This window comes from Nyctereutes procyonoides, unplaced genomic scaffold, assembly GCF_905146905.1.
Source record: "Nyctereutes procyonoides isolate TBG_1078 unplaced genomic scaffold, NYPRO_anot_genome, whole genome shotgun sequence".
NCBI lineage: Eukaryota > Metazoa > Chordata > Mammalia > Carnivora > Canidae > Nyctereutes > Nyctereutes procyonoides.
In genome coordinates this window covers 49,673,355-49,689,754 of record NW_026575146.1, presented here as the reverse complement: position 1 = coordinate 49,689,754, position 16,400 = coordinate 49,673,355, and the positions used below count along the sequence as shown (strand labels likewise).

Here is a 16,400-nt window from a genome sequence, read left to right as displayed (position 1 = left end):
TTTTTTTAAAGAGTGATATAACATGGCATATAATGGAATATAATATATATATAATATAACATGGTATGGAATATAATAATTTCACCTGTGCTTCCAATGTTAGTCACTTACAGAGTTATTTCTGGGTCTCAGACCCCAGAATTCTATAAATCTAATTGGAGAAATATTCACAGAATTGAAAATCAGTAAAGTGCCATACTGCCATCAATGATGGAATAATGAAAGCTTTAAGTGATACAGGAATCACAAACCTATAATGAACCTATTATCCCTTCAACTAAGTGTTCAGCAGGTAACTATAGCACAGCATGTCAAAAACATACTGTCCACAAGAATAACTGGGTGATTTTCATGGCACCCAGCTACAATCTACATGGCATACCCATGTAGAAATCCAAACCAGATGGACTAGCAGCCATTACCTGTTAAAGGCCAACTAGACAATACAAGAGCCCCAATCCTACCCTTTGCAGATGACAATTCCAATACACCAATGGTTTCCTATGGACACGGTAGCAGTTCATTTAGTGCTGAAGAAGTAACTATATTTTCACAACTGAGAATCCAAGTGTTTTTTAAAATTGCAAAGATCTTCCTACTAATCTACTGCAGGAAAGATTAAATCAATGTACATGAAGTAAAAGATGAGATCAGATGAAAACTTAGAAACTATTTCATTTTCTAGAAAGCACATTACACTGCCACATTTCTAGAAGAAAGGTTTATAGATAATTTTCTTAAGTGACTGAAGCAGCTAATACATGTAATATTAAAAATTAAAAACACAAGATTCACTCAACACCCCCCCCATGCTCACAGCTTGCAGAAGGGGAATGCCTTTTTTCTAGCTGTCAATACTATTCACTTGTTTGTTTGTTTTTTTACAATTTTATTTATTTATTCATGAGACAGACAGAGAGAGAGAGGCAGAGACACAGGCAGAGGGAGAAGCAGGCTCCATGCAGGAAGTCTGATGCGTGACTTATCCTGAGACCCCGGGATCACATCCTGAGCCAAAGGCAGACACTCAATCACTGAGCCACCCAGGCATCCCTCACTTCAGTTTCTACTGTTCTTTTTACATACATCATCTGGCATTCATCAAAAAATGAGACATGCAAACCAGAAAGAAAACGTAACCCACTGTTATGAGAAGAAACCATCATCAGAACTTACGCACAAACAGCACATATGTTGGAATTATCAGACAGGATTTAAAAATAATCATAAAAAATACATTAAGGCATCAAGTGGAAAAGGCAGATCACATGATACAAACAGGAAATGTGAGCACAGAGTGAACACACACAGAAATAAATGTGTATATGGAGGTACTAGACAGGTGTTTTAAATTCTGTATCAGAGTAAGTCTTTCAATGAGTTTATCAACAGACTGCCATAATAAACAATCAGTGAAATTCAAGTTAGGTCAATAGAAATTATCCAAATTAAAATATAGAAAGAGTTCTGAGAGACGTCAAGCAGTTTCATATACATGCAACTCAAGTCCCAGAAGGGAAAAATAAGAGCAAATAGTCTTTAGTAATACATATCTACCCAAACCCTCCAAGGCAAAACAAACCCCAAGTAGGATAAACTCAAAGAAAACTACATCTAGGCACCTCATAAACTGCTGACAGAGGTCAGGTGGGGTAAGGAGAATGGGGAGTAACCGCCTAATGGGTATGGGATTTATTCTGGGTTCATGAAAATCTTTTCAAACTCTGTAGAGATGATGGATACACAATGCTGTGAATATCTAAATACCATCAAATTGTTTACTATAAAATGGTCACTTTTGCTATACTTATTTCACCTCAACTTTTTTAAATGAGGGGAAAAACATTTATATTTCTCAAAACAAGGTATAAAATGGCCCTTACACATATGAAGACATTCAATTTCATTCATAATAAGAGAAATGCAAATGAGAAGTAGGCCAAGATACACTTCAACACCCATTGGATTGGCAAAAGTTCAAAAGCTTGGTAATACAATGTTTGGCAAGGCTGTGAGTAAACAGGTACTTTCATACATTGCTGGTCAGAAGGGGAAACAGTACAACCCTTACAGGCGTATGTGGCAATAACTGGCACAGACTGTAAAGTCGGCACCACCTATCGGTGTTCACGCCTTTTTATAATCTCCACCCTTTAGTATGCACAGGGATCTAGGACTTGCTTCTAACCAAGAGTCACCTCTGTGGTAACATCACATCATAAAAGACTCCACTGAAAGCCTGCTCACTCTAAAGGCTCTCTTTGACAGCTTGATGAAATGACCATTTTGGGAAAGCTCACAAGACAAGGAACTGCAAGTGGCATCTAGGCTTCCAAGGAGGTTAACACGAAGCCAGGGCCCTTCCTCAGTCCCACGACCACAATGAAATGAATTCTGCCAACAACATGAGTGAGCTTGAAAGCAGGTATTTCCACAGTCAGGAACAAAGCCCAGCAGACATCTGGATTGCAACCTCGGAAATCCTACACAGAGGATGCAATTAAGCTATGCACACTTCTGACCCACAGAAATTGTGAAATAATAAATGTATGCTGTTTTAAGCAAATTTGTGGTAATCTGTTGCACAGCAATAGGTAACTAACACACTTACCACACTACATATGCATTTACCTTGCAGGCTCAGCAATCCCATGTCTAAGAATTTATACTAAAAATATACTTTCAACAGTACAAAAATATTCCTGTATACAGTTATTAATTGTAACTTTATAATTGTAAGATACTGCCAACTACTTAAATAACCAAATACAAAAAACAAAACAACAACAACAACAACAAAAATCAAATACAGGAGATTGGTTGAAGTACTCTACAGCTATAAAAAAAGGCTAGGAAGACCTCCATGAACTGAAATGTAGCTTTTCTAAGATTGTTTAGGGGAAAAAAGTAGAGTGCAACATAAAGTATACAGGCTGCTACATTTTGTGTATGAAACAAAAAGAAGTAATTATGAAGAAGAAACCTGTATCTGCTTACATTCATAAGAAACAAAAAAATAAAAAGAAGGATAAACAAATCAGTGATACTGATTAGCTACATGGGGCATGGGATTGAGAATGAGGGATTGAGATTGGCTATCAAAGGAACAGAGAAGGGAATACATTTTTTCTGAATATCACAAGTTGATAACTGATAGCTCACCCATCAAAAAATATAAATCAGCAAGGTTGTGGTGTGGGGGCAAGACATAACCACCCTGAAAATTGAAAGCAAACAAAAACAAACCTCAAAATACTGGATTTCAAATAAAAAACACAATCACACTGAGGAGAGGGGGTTGAAGCAAAGCAAGCTTTGCTTCAAAGCTAATTTGAGGAACTTGTGAAGCCTATTTTTGTGAATACCCTTCATTTAGGGGGAAAAAATAATTGCTAGCAAATCCTAAACTTCTGCCAGTAGTTTGTTTTTCATAGTGGTATGGAGATAACAACTCTGAAACCATTATGTGAGTACTGTGGATTGAGTGGATGAGTCAATGTACAGATGTTGTCAGAAGCCGAGTTCTCACAGTGGAAAAAGGCAGACAGATATAGAGAACAGCGGAAGCCAAGAAGGAAACTTTTGGGGGTGTACTGGAATTGAAGGGATCAGTATGAATTAATGCTTTCTAATGTGTGTATGCATGTTTGTTCTATCCACTATAAAAGGCTCAAAAGCGGTGACATTTTAGTAACGATGAACATGCCTAGTACCAGATCGTGGTTTCTACATACCATTCCACATTAACCAGATACTTGGAAAAATCTCCAATTCCAGGACTAAAGTAGGGAAGATACATAATGGGACTGAAATAACTTACTGTACCAGAAAATAAGGAAGCACTAAAAAAAAAAAAACTGGGCCATTTGAAAAGACATAGGAGCCAACTTGAAGGGACTCCTGCTGTGCTAAATGTGAGGTAATAACAACAACAGAAATCCAACAGTAATGGATCATAACCCAATGAGTAAAATAGGAACCATTGGTCCTTTCTGGTAATAGTTTACAGATCCAGTAGAATGCCAACTGATAATCATAAAGGTAGAAAATCACCATTCCATAACCAGCACAGGACACATCAGTTCATGCAAGAATCATTATTAGTGGCTGACAATTCTAAGGCGGAGAAAGTCTGAGAAGAAGTAGGATATTAATTGTATGGTCTTAAAGCATCTCCTCAGAAATTGTTTATTAGTCCCAAGAGGAGAAACAGTAACCACACAATGGAGAAACTAAGTGACATTTTAAATGGATAATCAAAATTAAAATTGTCAATGATGGACTAATAAACACTGTATGACTCTGAATGTGATATCCTGAGAAGGATAATCAATTAGGTATCATTTCATCAGATATTCTCAAACCGAGGCATATTCCATAAAATAACTTCCTTGTATTCTTCAAAAATATCAACATCATAAAAGTCAAAGAAAGGCTAAGGCACTGTTCCAGATTAAAGAACTAAGGTATGATAATGAGATGCAATGCAACATCCAGGGCTGGATTCTAGACTGGAAAGAGAAGTGTTATAAAGAACATTTTCAGGAAAATTTTATAAAACTTGAATACAGATTACAGATTAGAAAATCATATTCTAGGTTAAATTTTCTCAATCTGATAACTGCAATGTGTTTATGTAAGAGAATATCCTTGTTCTTAAGAAATAAACTCTGAAGCATTAAGAGGTTAAAAAATGATATAAAATTGATATTTCAAATGCTTTAAGTAATAATTGTGCATATATGCAGTTTTAGACATATTCATAAAGCAGGGAAACAAGGGAAGTAGGAGGAAGAAAAAATAAAATGTAAAACGTTAAGAATTGGTGATTAAGTAGAGAGGATATAGCGCTGTAAAATGCATGCAACGAATCTGTTATTCTGAAGTTGAGATTCTCAAAATGACATATACACTGGTATTTTCAAAAATACAGGAATTATACTTGCTGCTAGATCTTGTTTAATGTGATACAAGATACAAAGCATGTCATAGCACAAATCTGGTTTTTAAATACTTCGATAACTATTATTCAAAACTGGTTATCTTGCAACCTTATGCATTTTATTTTATTCATTTATAAATGTTATTCTGAAAAGTGGACAGCTTAGGCTTTTCATGGCACAAAAAAAAAAAAGAATCTCTAAGCTATAGATCCCTTATCTATTTACAAGTTAGTTATAATGAGGAAAATGCAAATAGCCTGCAGCTTTTTGTGACGCCATAAGCAAATTATAAAAGAAAACATCACTGATAACGAACATTCAATTTAACCTTATTAATTTCTATACAGAATGATTTCCCTTAAGTGTAGAGAGTATTCAAAATATTAACTTCAACCTCATACAAGGCATCTAAGAACACATATAACACCACACACCCATATATGGAAAAATACAGGCACACAGTGACTACAAAAATGAATCAGGACTATGAAATTTCTTATAGAGAAACTTAGTGCTTACATTATCTTAGACAAATTGGTTAAAAATAAGATACTATTTACCATCTCTCTTTTGGAAAATTTTTTAAAATTTCTTTAATGATTGGCTGGTAGCAGGCTTCCCTCTCTGCTTTCCCGGTTTCACTCCAGTCTCTCACAAACTGTTTCAGTGTGGATTTTAATTTATCCATGTCAAATGTAGATGCTGGCATAATCTTTCCATTCCCCTGTTTAGAAAACAGAAATCAATTAGCGTCTGACCAAGGAATCAATCACGAAGATGGTTAAACAGACTTGCTACTAAGGGGCTATATATTAGATGGTTTGGTGGATAAATCACTAGCCTCTCACCTCAACCAGGGTTCATGTAGGGTTGAGATTCTACATGAAAAGAGTTTGGTGGTCTCACTTCTACCCTCAATAGATTTAAGGTCCACTAATCATGAAACCACCATATAATTAAGCAGTCTTTACTCAGGAGAGGACCAGAACTGAGCTGCTATGGAGACGGGACATCTTCTCTCTCTAAGAGAGGGAAGAAAGTCCCTCCAGGTCATTGATGGGGCTGCATGGAGAGGCTCACACTGGAGTGGCCTAACTGTATCTATCCCGTGGATACAAAAAGAGGACTTCAGTTTCTATTACTGCCAGTCCCTTGAGATTTATAAGTGAAAATAACTTCTTAAAGTAAAAGATAAATATCAACAGATAGAAGATACTGAAAATGCATTTAGCAAAGGAAATTAATTTTACACAGCTAGTAAAGTTGGTCATAAAAACTTGTCACTAACTCCATATGCTAGAACAGTCAGGACATTATGTGAAACGTACAACAATATGCCAATAATTATCTTACTATTTTTATAAAAAAAAAAAAAATAATCCCTGAACAAACCTAGTTTCTGGCACGGTATTCTGTTTAGCCTAATCAAATGCCTGAGCATAAAAGTGAAAATATTCTCTAAGTAGAGCAAATGGCCCATGCAAAATATAAAAGTGAAATCCAGAAAGATAAAGACCTCAAAATACAGAGGTTAAACCCTAAAATAAAAATAGAACAAAATTTCACATACGTTAAACCCTAAAATAAAAATAGAACAAACTTTCACATACATCTTCTCCATATTCTTTATTTTCAAACATATGTATGCAATCATTCACAATGGTCAGTAGTATTTCTTGATTATGATCAATGCATTTCCGAATCTTGTCCAAGTGAAGAAGAAACTGAGGAAGTAGTTTCTGTTGATTATCTGGAAGTGATCGAAATTGTCTTTCTGTTCGGTTCACTCGCTCATGCATACTGGTGCTAAAACATAAAAGGTGTTTTATAAATTGGCAAAAGAATTCTCACCAGGGCCAATCTTACTTAAAGGTTGTCTTGCTGCACAATTATTTCTTTATAATGTTGGGAGACTGTCATTTACAATCTTTTGGTTTCTTAAAGGATATCAACTTAGAAAGTTTTATGTTATCACTTTAACAAATTCTCTAAGCAACCAAACAAAAGACAAATACTTTACAACTAGCAAAGTAAACATCTGCACCAATTAGGAGGGGGAAAAGGAAACATAAAGAGGATTAATGTACAATTAATTTTTATGATTATAATTTCCAAACTTAGAATTTTTAGCAAACTAGATGAATGCTTTGAATTTCTCCATCAAATAGCAGAATACTGCTCTGAAATTACTTGACAATACACAATATATGTTTTGAAATTAACTAAGAACCAATCAAGCTAAATTAAACACACACACACACACACACACACACACAAAGGATCTTATGTACTACAAAAGTAGTAAACAAAGGAAAAATTGAAATTCTATAGCATTTTACATATTATTCACAATTTGCATTCCAGAAGTTTCCAGATAACTCTAATGGTCACTTTGAGAATTACCTATTTATAAAATCTGAAAACAAACAAAAAAACACATCATTTTTAAAAGCTGAACATTACATTTGCCAGGAGTGTCATTTTACATCAATCAGATGGGCAAAATCTAAAAGCCTGATTATAAGAAATATGGGAAAAAATATTAGGAAATATTCCAAAAATATGGAACAACTTGAATATATACACACATACTGATTGATGACAGGTGCCGAAATTAGTACAACCACTTCGGAAAATAATTTAGCATTACCCAAAAAAGCTTAATATGCACACTCCCTAGCAATTACAGTCCTAGACACATACTCAAGAAACTCCTGCACAGGGGCACCATGAAACATAAACTATCTTCCTATTACCACTGTTACATATAACAAACAAGAAACCTGCAAATAACCTAACAGTTAATCACCAGTAAAATGAAGAAAGTACAGTATAATCAAACAATTGAAAGCAATTGAATTAATAAACTACAACTATACACAATAATATGGATAAAACTTATGAATGTAAGTATGTGCTGAAAAGAAGCAAGTTGCAGAAAAATACAGAATGTACAATTCCATTTTATATAAAAATAAACAATATATTACAGGACTGAACACATAAAAAAACTACAAAGAAAGCAAAGAAATGAAAATTAAGAAACTGATGTTCTTTGCAGGGAAAAGGAAAGGGTTTTTTTTTTTTTTTTAAACCAAGTGTTAGGTGCATGGGTTTTCATTGTATCATTCTTTACATTTTATATAAACAAATAAATAAATGTGTTTCTCCTCAAAGTTCTTTGGCATTTACTCTGTACTAAATGAAAATGAAAAACACGTTTTCATTTGGTTGCCTGAATCTTTCTATTCACTCAAATAATTGTCTCGTTTTAATGCCAAATTACTCTTTAATTTCTGAATAGTAATAAAGAAGTTCTGAAGAAGCTCTTGAGTAAAGCAATAACCTGATCAGGTTTTTAGAAACTGGTATGTGGTGGCTGTGGTGGTCAGGGGCAAGAGGGGAATTGGCAGGGTAGTGTGAAAAGATCAAGCTGGCAGGTTCTGCATTGATGTTTGCTTTGGTCCCCCTAGAGACAGTGTAATAGTGAGCTGTAGAGTCAAAGAGATAGCAATTGAAATCCAGGTTATGCCACCTATTTGCTACAAGACCCTTTGCAAGTTACTTCCTTTCTCCCTGCCTCAATTGTCTCACATACAAAACAAGGTAATACATAACAACAATGATGACGATGATTATAGAAGCTATTATTTGTTGAGATTTAATAAAACCCAGGCCCTACAAAAGTCACTGAACATGGATTACTCTGAGAAATCTCCATAAAACCCTACAAGGTTGGGTACCATTATATTCCTCTACCAACCCAATGGGATTTCACTAAAAATGTAACAGAATAACGCATACAAATCACTTAGCCCAGGGCCTGAAACATAGATCAAATGTGGTAGGTTTAACTATATATGTTCACAGTGAAGATACAAAAAAATGTAAAGTAAAAATTCTCCAGGAAAAAAGCTATTAATAATCCCTCTTCTAAAGGTAATCACTTCTTTTTGGCATATTTCTCCTTGTTGTTAAGATAGTTTTTTTTAATTGCCTTTCTAGTCAAAAAGTAATACTCAGAACAGCACATCACTTGGAGATCACTAGAAATGAAGAATCTCATGGCCCACCTAAGAGCTACTGAAATGTAGCCTGTCTTTTAACAAGATCTCCAAATGATTCACATGCAATATCAACTTTTTAGAAGCACTTGTAATTCTTCAGCTTTATCAAAATAATTTTCCCAGATCAGAAAAAAACTTCTCTAATGACTATAGGGCAAATGACTATAATGACTGTTCATTATCCCATCTATGCAACCAAAATTGATTTAGTTATTTCCCAAACACTGGGTATCTATATACTTTCACTTGTCTACATGATAGACTTTGTGTTCTAAATCTGTCTATATTTTAGGGGGAAAAAATTACCACAAATTCCCAAAAGGATAATTACCACGTCAGAAAGGATAAGTACTGGGGTGCCTGGGTGGCTCTCAGTTAAGCATCTGACTCTTGGTTTTGATTTAGATCAGGATTTCATAGGTCATAGGATGGAACCCCAAGTGGGCACCATGATCAATGGGGAATCTGCTTCTCTCCTTATCCTCCTCCCTCTGCCCCTTCCCAGCTCACTCTAAAATAAGCAAATCTTAAAAAAAAAAAAAAAGTATTTTTAAGGTTCTTGACACAAATTCATTTTCAGAATGAATTAAGTTACATTCCTAGAAAATGAATCAAGTTACATTCCTAGAAAATAGAGGATGACACTAAAGGAACTATTTAAAGTGACTATAACAGCAAACAGCAGAGTTACGAAGGGTTACAACTCACAGTCAATTGGTTAAAGAGTACTTCATTTCTAGTGTTCCTGAGCACTGGATGCCCCACAACCTCCCTCTCAACACATCTCAAAATTCAACATATCCAAACTGAACTTCGCACACAATAGCCCCTCCAAAAAAACCCTGCACCTCTTGCTCTATGGCTGACACTGATGAATGGTATACCATACATCCACTCAAGTCAGAAACAAATGAGTCACTGTAAAACACCTCTTCTTACAGACCCCACAATCACAAGCCCCAGATCCTTTTGATTCTACTTCATAAACTCTCTGCAAATCACTACCTCTCCCAAACCCTCATTTGGTCTCCCAAAGATTCCTAAGAGGCCTGCTCCCTAGGAATGCTGTCCCCAGATTAAATCTACCACACCCAATGAATTCTTCTAAAATATAAGTCTCATCTTTGTCCCTATATTGAATCTCCAGATTTCAACCTATGCAAATAACAATCAACAAATGTTATGCTCCCAAGGTGACATGTTTCATTCTCCATGAAGACTAATTTCCAAGATTGTAGGGTAGTTGAAGGAAGTTATGGACTTGCCAGAAGAGCCCACACATAATTACTGTCAATTACTGATACTGAAGTGATGTAACTACAACAAAACAGTTATGAGATACAGGATATGTCTTAACCCCTGATTTTTAAAATGGTCTGCAAAACTGTCCATAATGTACATCCATCCACAATGACTCTCCTGAAATAAGTGAGGTCTTACTGAAGCTGATACAAGTCCAATCTTTACAATACTATTTTAAATGGGGCTAACTTCACTCTTCTGGAAACGCTTAAACAACCAATGTACTTTAAGGCAGGGGTGGGCAAACTATGGCTCCCTGGATACTGGGTCCACTTTGTAAAGACTTTTCCTGGAACATAGCCATGCCCATTTGTTCACATACTTCCTATGGTGGTTGCTCCCACATAGGGGCAGAGTCGAATAGCTGTTACAGAGACTACCTAGGCCCTCTGACCTTAAAATATTCATTGCCTGGCCCTTTAATGAAAGTTTCCCAACTCTCCCAACATTCTTTTAAGAATGTTTTACAACCTTCAGACTCTCCTTGGTTCTGAATTCAGTCAGCAGTTAAGAGGCCATGTCTTCTGATAACTAAGGGGAGAAAACAGAGTGACCAGCCATATGCTCAAGAGTATCTCTACCTTCAGCCCTCTCCAGAAGGTTGGTCTTGGCAGAGACCCCAACTCTGACTCAGTCTCCTATCGTTAGGGTGGGTCTGATACTGGGTCTGAGCCAAGGGCCAAGGTCATAGACCCATTCCTCTGCACCGGTTGAGCTACTCTAGAATTCCAAATAGGAAAGTGTATCTTCTCTCAAATAAATAATAAAGTCTTATTTATTTGAGAGAGAGCGAGAGCCAGAGAGATCACAGAGAGAAAGGAAGAGGGAGAGAAGACTCGCTGCTGGGCACGGAGCCCGATACAGAGCTCACAGTACCAGGACCCTGAGATCATGACCTGAGCTGAAGGCAGACACTATTAATTGGCCAAGCCACTCAGGTGACCCCTTCTCTATCCATTTTTAAAATGTATTAAAACACACACACACACACAAATAAGTAAATAAAATAATTATAAATTAAAATGTATTAAAACACAAGATTTAAATGGTCTTACTAGTATCTCTGCTTACTAATGCAGGGTAAAATTTTAGTCATCAATTTTGGATTTCAGGCCAGACTCTACCATAATTTGGTTGTGTAAGCCTGCACAATCTGTTCACCTCTTTATATGCCTATTCCTTCAGCTGTACAAAAGAACTCTACATCTCAATTTTTAAAATCTTACCTAACTGCTATTTCGAAAAGTAGAATGTTTCTCAGAAGACCTTTATTTTTCTTCATTCATAACAAGATTGGTATTTTAGGGCTAACAACTTAAAAACTTTTTTTTGCTATTCACTACAATGCTACAATAATTTTTGCCTTAATCAAAATGTGTCATCTAGGGCAGCCCCAGTGGCACAGCGGTTTAGCGCCGCCTGCAGCCCAGGGCATGATCCTGGAGACCCGAGATTGAGTCCCACATCGGGCTCCCTGCATGGAGCCTGCTTCTCCCTCTGCCTGTGTCTCTGCCCCTCTCTCTCTCTCTCTCTCTCTCTCTCTCTCTCTGTCCCTCATGAATAAATAAAATAAAAAATCTTTAAAAAAAAATAAAGAACTCAAAAAAAAAATATGTCATCTAAGCAAAACCTGCAGGAAACACAAAATTAGAAGCTATATTACTAGAACATATTAATCAGGACATTTCTTGTCCTTTGACCTTTAATCTAAATCCCCTATATAATCACTAAAAGACAGCAGTGAAACTAAGCTTTTTAAAATCTAGAAGTAATTGCTAAAGGTTTAGAATAGGATTGTCCATCAGATCTTACTGCAATAATGGAAAGGCTTGCATCTGCACTGTCCAATATAACAGACACCAGCCACATGTGGCTGGCTATTAAGCATTTGAAATGTAGCTAGTAAGACTGAGGAAATGAATTTTAAATTTTAATTAATTTAAGCTTTAATATAGCTAGATGTGACTAGCGACTGCAGGATTGAACAGTGCAGGTCTAGAAGATCATAAACTGTTGGAACAACCCAGTGTGTTTTCTGCTACAAAATGCTTCCCATACCCCTAGTCCTTCAGTGATGTTTTTAAAAGCATATTTTTAACAATATTTACAGTCTATTTGAAGTGTTTCATCAAGAGAGTACACACAAATAAAAAGGATTGTTTTTAAAAAATAAAATTATCCTAAATCTCACATTAAACTGCTAAAGAGGGATTACAGTATAGGAAACTGTATCACAACAACTAGAATATGCACATAAAAACTCTTCTCTACATTGCCACAGTTGAGCCCTACTTCTAGGTCAAAGGTTCCTGTACCCCCTCCCCCATAAAAAGGCCCATTTGATACCTAATCTTAAATATCGATTTTAAATTAGTCTTAGTATATTGGAACCAGCACACACACACACACACACACACACACACATTTTAACTAGCTGGGTCCACTTCCTTTCCAGGACATATTCCAGTATCCTTTTCTAGATTTTTCACCTAAATCTAGGGTTAGTTGTTTTCCTCCCTGTGTGATTCTTTCAAACAACAATACTTGCATCAAGTTCAATTCTGTGGTTGTATGCCTTCCTCCCTCTGTTGATACTAAATACAATCCCCACACTAGTTAATTCCCTTTTGGGCTCCATTAGTAGTGCGGTCCAGTTCCTACGCCTGGGTTTAATCAGTGGATTATTTCATCAAGATCTCTGCACTTCAAAATTTCAGGTTGCAGAAATGCAATCAGATTCTAAGTAACTTTAGGCTTTTATTAATAAGCAAGTTTCCAAATTCAAAATAGTAACAAACTACCAACTTGTCACAAACTTACAGGCTATTTGGGAAGCACAAATGCATTTCTTTGCTACTACTTGTCTTATTTGTTAAAAATAGAGCTTCAACAACATATGCCAAGCACTGGTGACACAAAAATAAATAAGGCTCAGTCCCTGCCCTTGAAGAGGTCACAGTCAACCAATTAAAAAAAAAAAAAAAAAAAGTTTGCATAAATCACAGCAGCATCCCATCTAAGGGAACAGTTTTACCCGTGCAGTTCCTGTCTATCTCATTCCAACTGCAGACTCAGAACATCGCTGTCGGTGAACTCAACTCTTAACACGAATAAAAGTGCTAGATTTACCTGAAAATCTAAGTCCCTTTCAGATCTTGGAATCATAATTTTGTGACTAGGCTATTTTAACACCTTATCTAAAAAGAAAAAAAAAAAGTGGAAGTTAAGCAAGTTTAAAAGTCCCATCACTGTGCCCAGCCCGTAGTGAGAATTCGACACATATTTGCAGAACAAAATATCAAAAAAGTGATCCTCTACTGTGCCTCCTCTCCTTTCCCTCTTTAATAATGAGCAAATTTTAGAACATCCGGACCACCTCCGACCTTAATTTCACCCACCAGTTAAGGACTCTGAGCGCCATCATTCACCACTAATGTGCCTGGACGTTCAAAGCGCCCGGGGGGTTGGGGTGGAAATCTTACACGCAGCTCTCGCAAGAACTGGCCACAGTTTGGGAAATTCGTCCTACGGCATCCCACGTGTAGGTGAACTTGGGTTCTCGGCGTGTTCAGGTTGGAGGACATCGACAACACATACAGATCATGCCCAGCACTGGGCGCTTCTACCACCATCATCTTCTATCTGCAATTGTTAACAGCACTTTTCCGGTCACCCCCACCGGCCTCAAAGCCAAACCTTTAACGGGGGATGATGGAAGGCAAGAGAGCTAATCTGATCCTGAGGTCAGAAGGCACGAGGCTGGGCAGCAGACGGCGCGGCAGGCACGCGGCTGTGCAGGGCCGGGAGGGGCTAAGGTGGTACGAGGTGACTCAGGGGCCCGGAGGTCAGCTGTGGCGGCCCGGTCCGGGCGCCCCGGAGGCGTGGCGGCCGAGGGCGAGGGCGAGCGCGAGGGCGAGCGCGAGGGCGAGGGCGAGCGCGAGCGCGGCGGGCGCCCCCGTTCCGGCGGCTCGGCCGCGACCAGCGGGCACCTCGATGGGCTGCGCCGGGGTCCGCCACGGGCTTCTTACCCGTAGTAGCGGAAGGCATTAATGATCTTCCAGAAGTGCTCGCGCTCCAGCCGCTCCTCCTCCTCCTCCTCCTCCGTGCTGCGCGCGGCCGCCGCCGCCGCCGCCGCCGAAACCGCCGCGGCCGAGGCCAAACGCCCGGCGGAGAACTGCACTTCCACCTCCTCGCTCCCGCCGCGGCCGCCGCCGCCTCCCCCGCAGCCCTCGGGCAGCTGAGAAGCGGGCGGCGGAGGGCGCCGCCGTCGCTGCATCGCCGCCGCGGCCCTAGGCCTGGCTCGCTTGCGTCTCGCCGCAACTGAGAGCGTGGTGGCGGCTGCTCGGCCTTCCTCTAGACGGCGCCCGCCGCGGACATGCCCCCAGCTCGCGGTGCGCTCCGCCCCCGCCGCCCTCAGGCCTCCATCCGCGCCGGGCTCCGCCAGGTCTTCGGGAGCGCCCGGCACGAGCGCGCATGCGCAAGCGAGGGTACGACGGAGGGCCGCCGCCGCCCGCGCTCATTCGCTGCCGGGCTTTGGCGACGGCGCGCTGCCGTCAGGACGACGCGCCCAGTGGGCGGGGCGAAGGGTCGGGTGGGCGGGGCGAGGGGGGAGATCCCGCGTGGGGTGGGGCCGGCACCTGCGGGAAGCGGCGGAGGTGGGGCCCGAGAGCCTGCGAGCGCGGGGAGGTGGAACGGGCCGCTGGGCCAAGGCGAAAGGAGCGGCAAGCAGGAAGGAAGTTCAGCTTTGATGAATTTATTAGGAATGTTTGGTTAAGAAAATCTAGAGGGGAGGTAGGTCTTGGCGTTCATCCTGATCTAAAGTTTAATTTGTTTTCTAAGTGTACTTCCGTGTTTAATCACATAGGGGAAGAGAGACACCATCATCTGTTCAGGGCTTAGGGTCTTGCGAAAATCCTCATCCCGCCCTGGCCGTGATGGCAGCCGGATGAGGAGGATGAGGAAGATGTGGAGACCAAACTCTGTGGGCTCGCTGGAAGACCACCCAACGGCACGGGAGCCGAAATGCCTCAGCCTTGGCGCGAGTGGCATCTTAGGGTTGCCCTTAGCAAGGCCAGGCTCAGCTTCTTCCTCTCCATCTACAGACACTTTCCACCTCTTTTGTCTCTGAGCTCGTGGTTAAAACAGGTGCCTCGCCCAACATTTAATATTATTCTTGGGAAATAACTCTTTTTTTTTTTTTCAATTTTATCTACCCCTCGGCATATCTTTCTTACAAAAAAAAAAAAGTCCTAAAAGAAAAAAAGATTGCTTTATTCAGAAGAGTTAAACATTTAAACATGCCCAGGTACCACAAATTCCGTAAAAACATATCATCATATTGAAAAGGAAATGGCTTTTATATTTTCATCAACTGGTAATGCTTTAAAAAGTCTTGTGGTTATTCCATGTCAACGTTCCATTTTTTATACAATATTTTTTATAGAATTTTAAAGTCTATTTCTTTAATAGTAATGCAGTAATACATGGTCCAAAAATCAAAAGGAGAGGGCAAAGGGTTACAAATGTGGAGTTTCTTTACCTTCTTCCTAGCCAGCCTTATCCCCTACACAGACACAATATGTCAATTCCTTACCTTTTGTTCCACATTTTCTATCCAGTGTGGATTTTTCTTAGAGACAGGTGTTTGGAAGTTATATATATATTCTCATGTTATTAGCTGTCACCAATACTGTTTTACATGTATATTTTACATATTTTATCTATTAATACACAAATTATGTACATAATATTTTGATGCACTGATCTAGGTCTGAATGACCTAATTGATATAGACCAGAATGCCATGGAGAGTTATAGTCAGCAACGTACTTTTCATTATCGTGGGAAGTATAACAAACATTTTCTTTTTTCTTTTTCTTTTTCTTCTTTTTTTTTGGGGGGGGGAGAGAGAAACAGGGAAACTGAGGGGTGGGGAAGGTAGGGGGAAGAGAGAATACCAAGCAGGCTTCAGGCCCAGCCCACTTTGGGGCTCAATCTCTTGACCACTGAGATCACGACTGGAGCAGAAATCTTGAGTCAGATGCATAACCAACTGAGGCACACAGGTGCCTCAACATTTTCAAATTAA

General features: G+C 39.1%; 1 protein-coding gene across 4 annotated transcripts in view; it reads right to left on the bottom strand.

Moving 5' to 3' along the window:
* The window catches only part of CARNMT1 (carnosine N-methyltransferase 1), a 41,222-nt gene extending 26,442 nt beyond the window's left edge, over nucleotides 1-14,780 (bottom strand). Inside the window, exons 1-4 of one of the 4 annotated variants that reach the window (XM_055310516.1) lie at nucleotides 14,341-14,366; nucleotides 13,442-13,509; nucleotides 6,554-6,749; nucleotides 5,504-5,667 (exon numbers count right to left, since the gene is read on the bottom strand). In XM_055310516.1, the coding sequence (XP_055166491.1) occupies nucleotides 5,504-5,667; nucleotides 6,554-6,742 (353 nt within the window). In that variant the 5' untranslated portion in view covers nucleotides 6,743-6,749; nucleotides 13,442-13,509; nucleotides 14,341-14,366. Of the gene's footprint in view, nucleotides 1-5,503; nucleotides 5,668-6,553; nucleotides 6,750-13,441; nucleotides 13,510-13,710; nucleotides 14,232-14,340 lie in introns of those variants that run through there. The other 3 variants (XM_055310513.1, XM_055310514.1, XM_055310515.1) reach the window with 3 other exon arrangements.
* Between the last annotated feature and the right edge of the window lie 1,620 nt (nucleotides 14,781-16,400).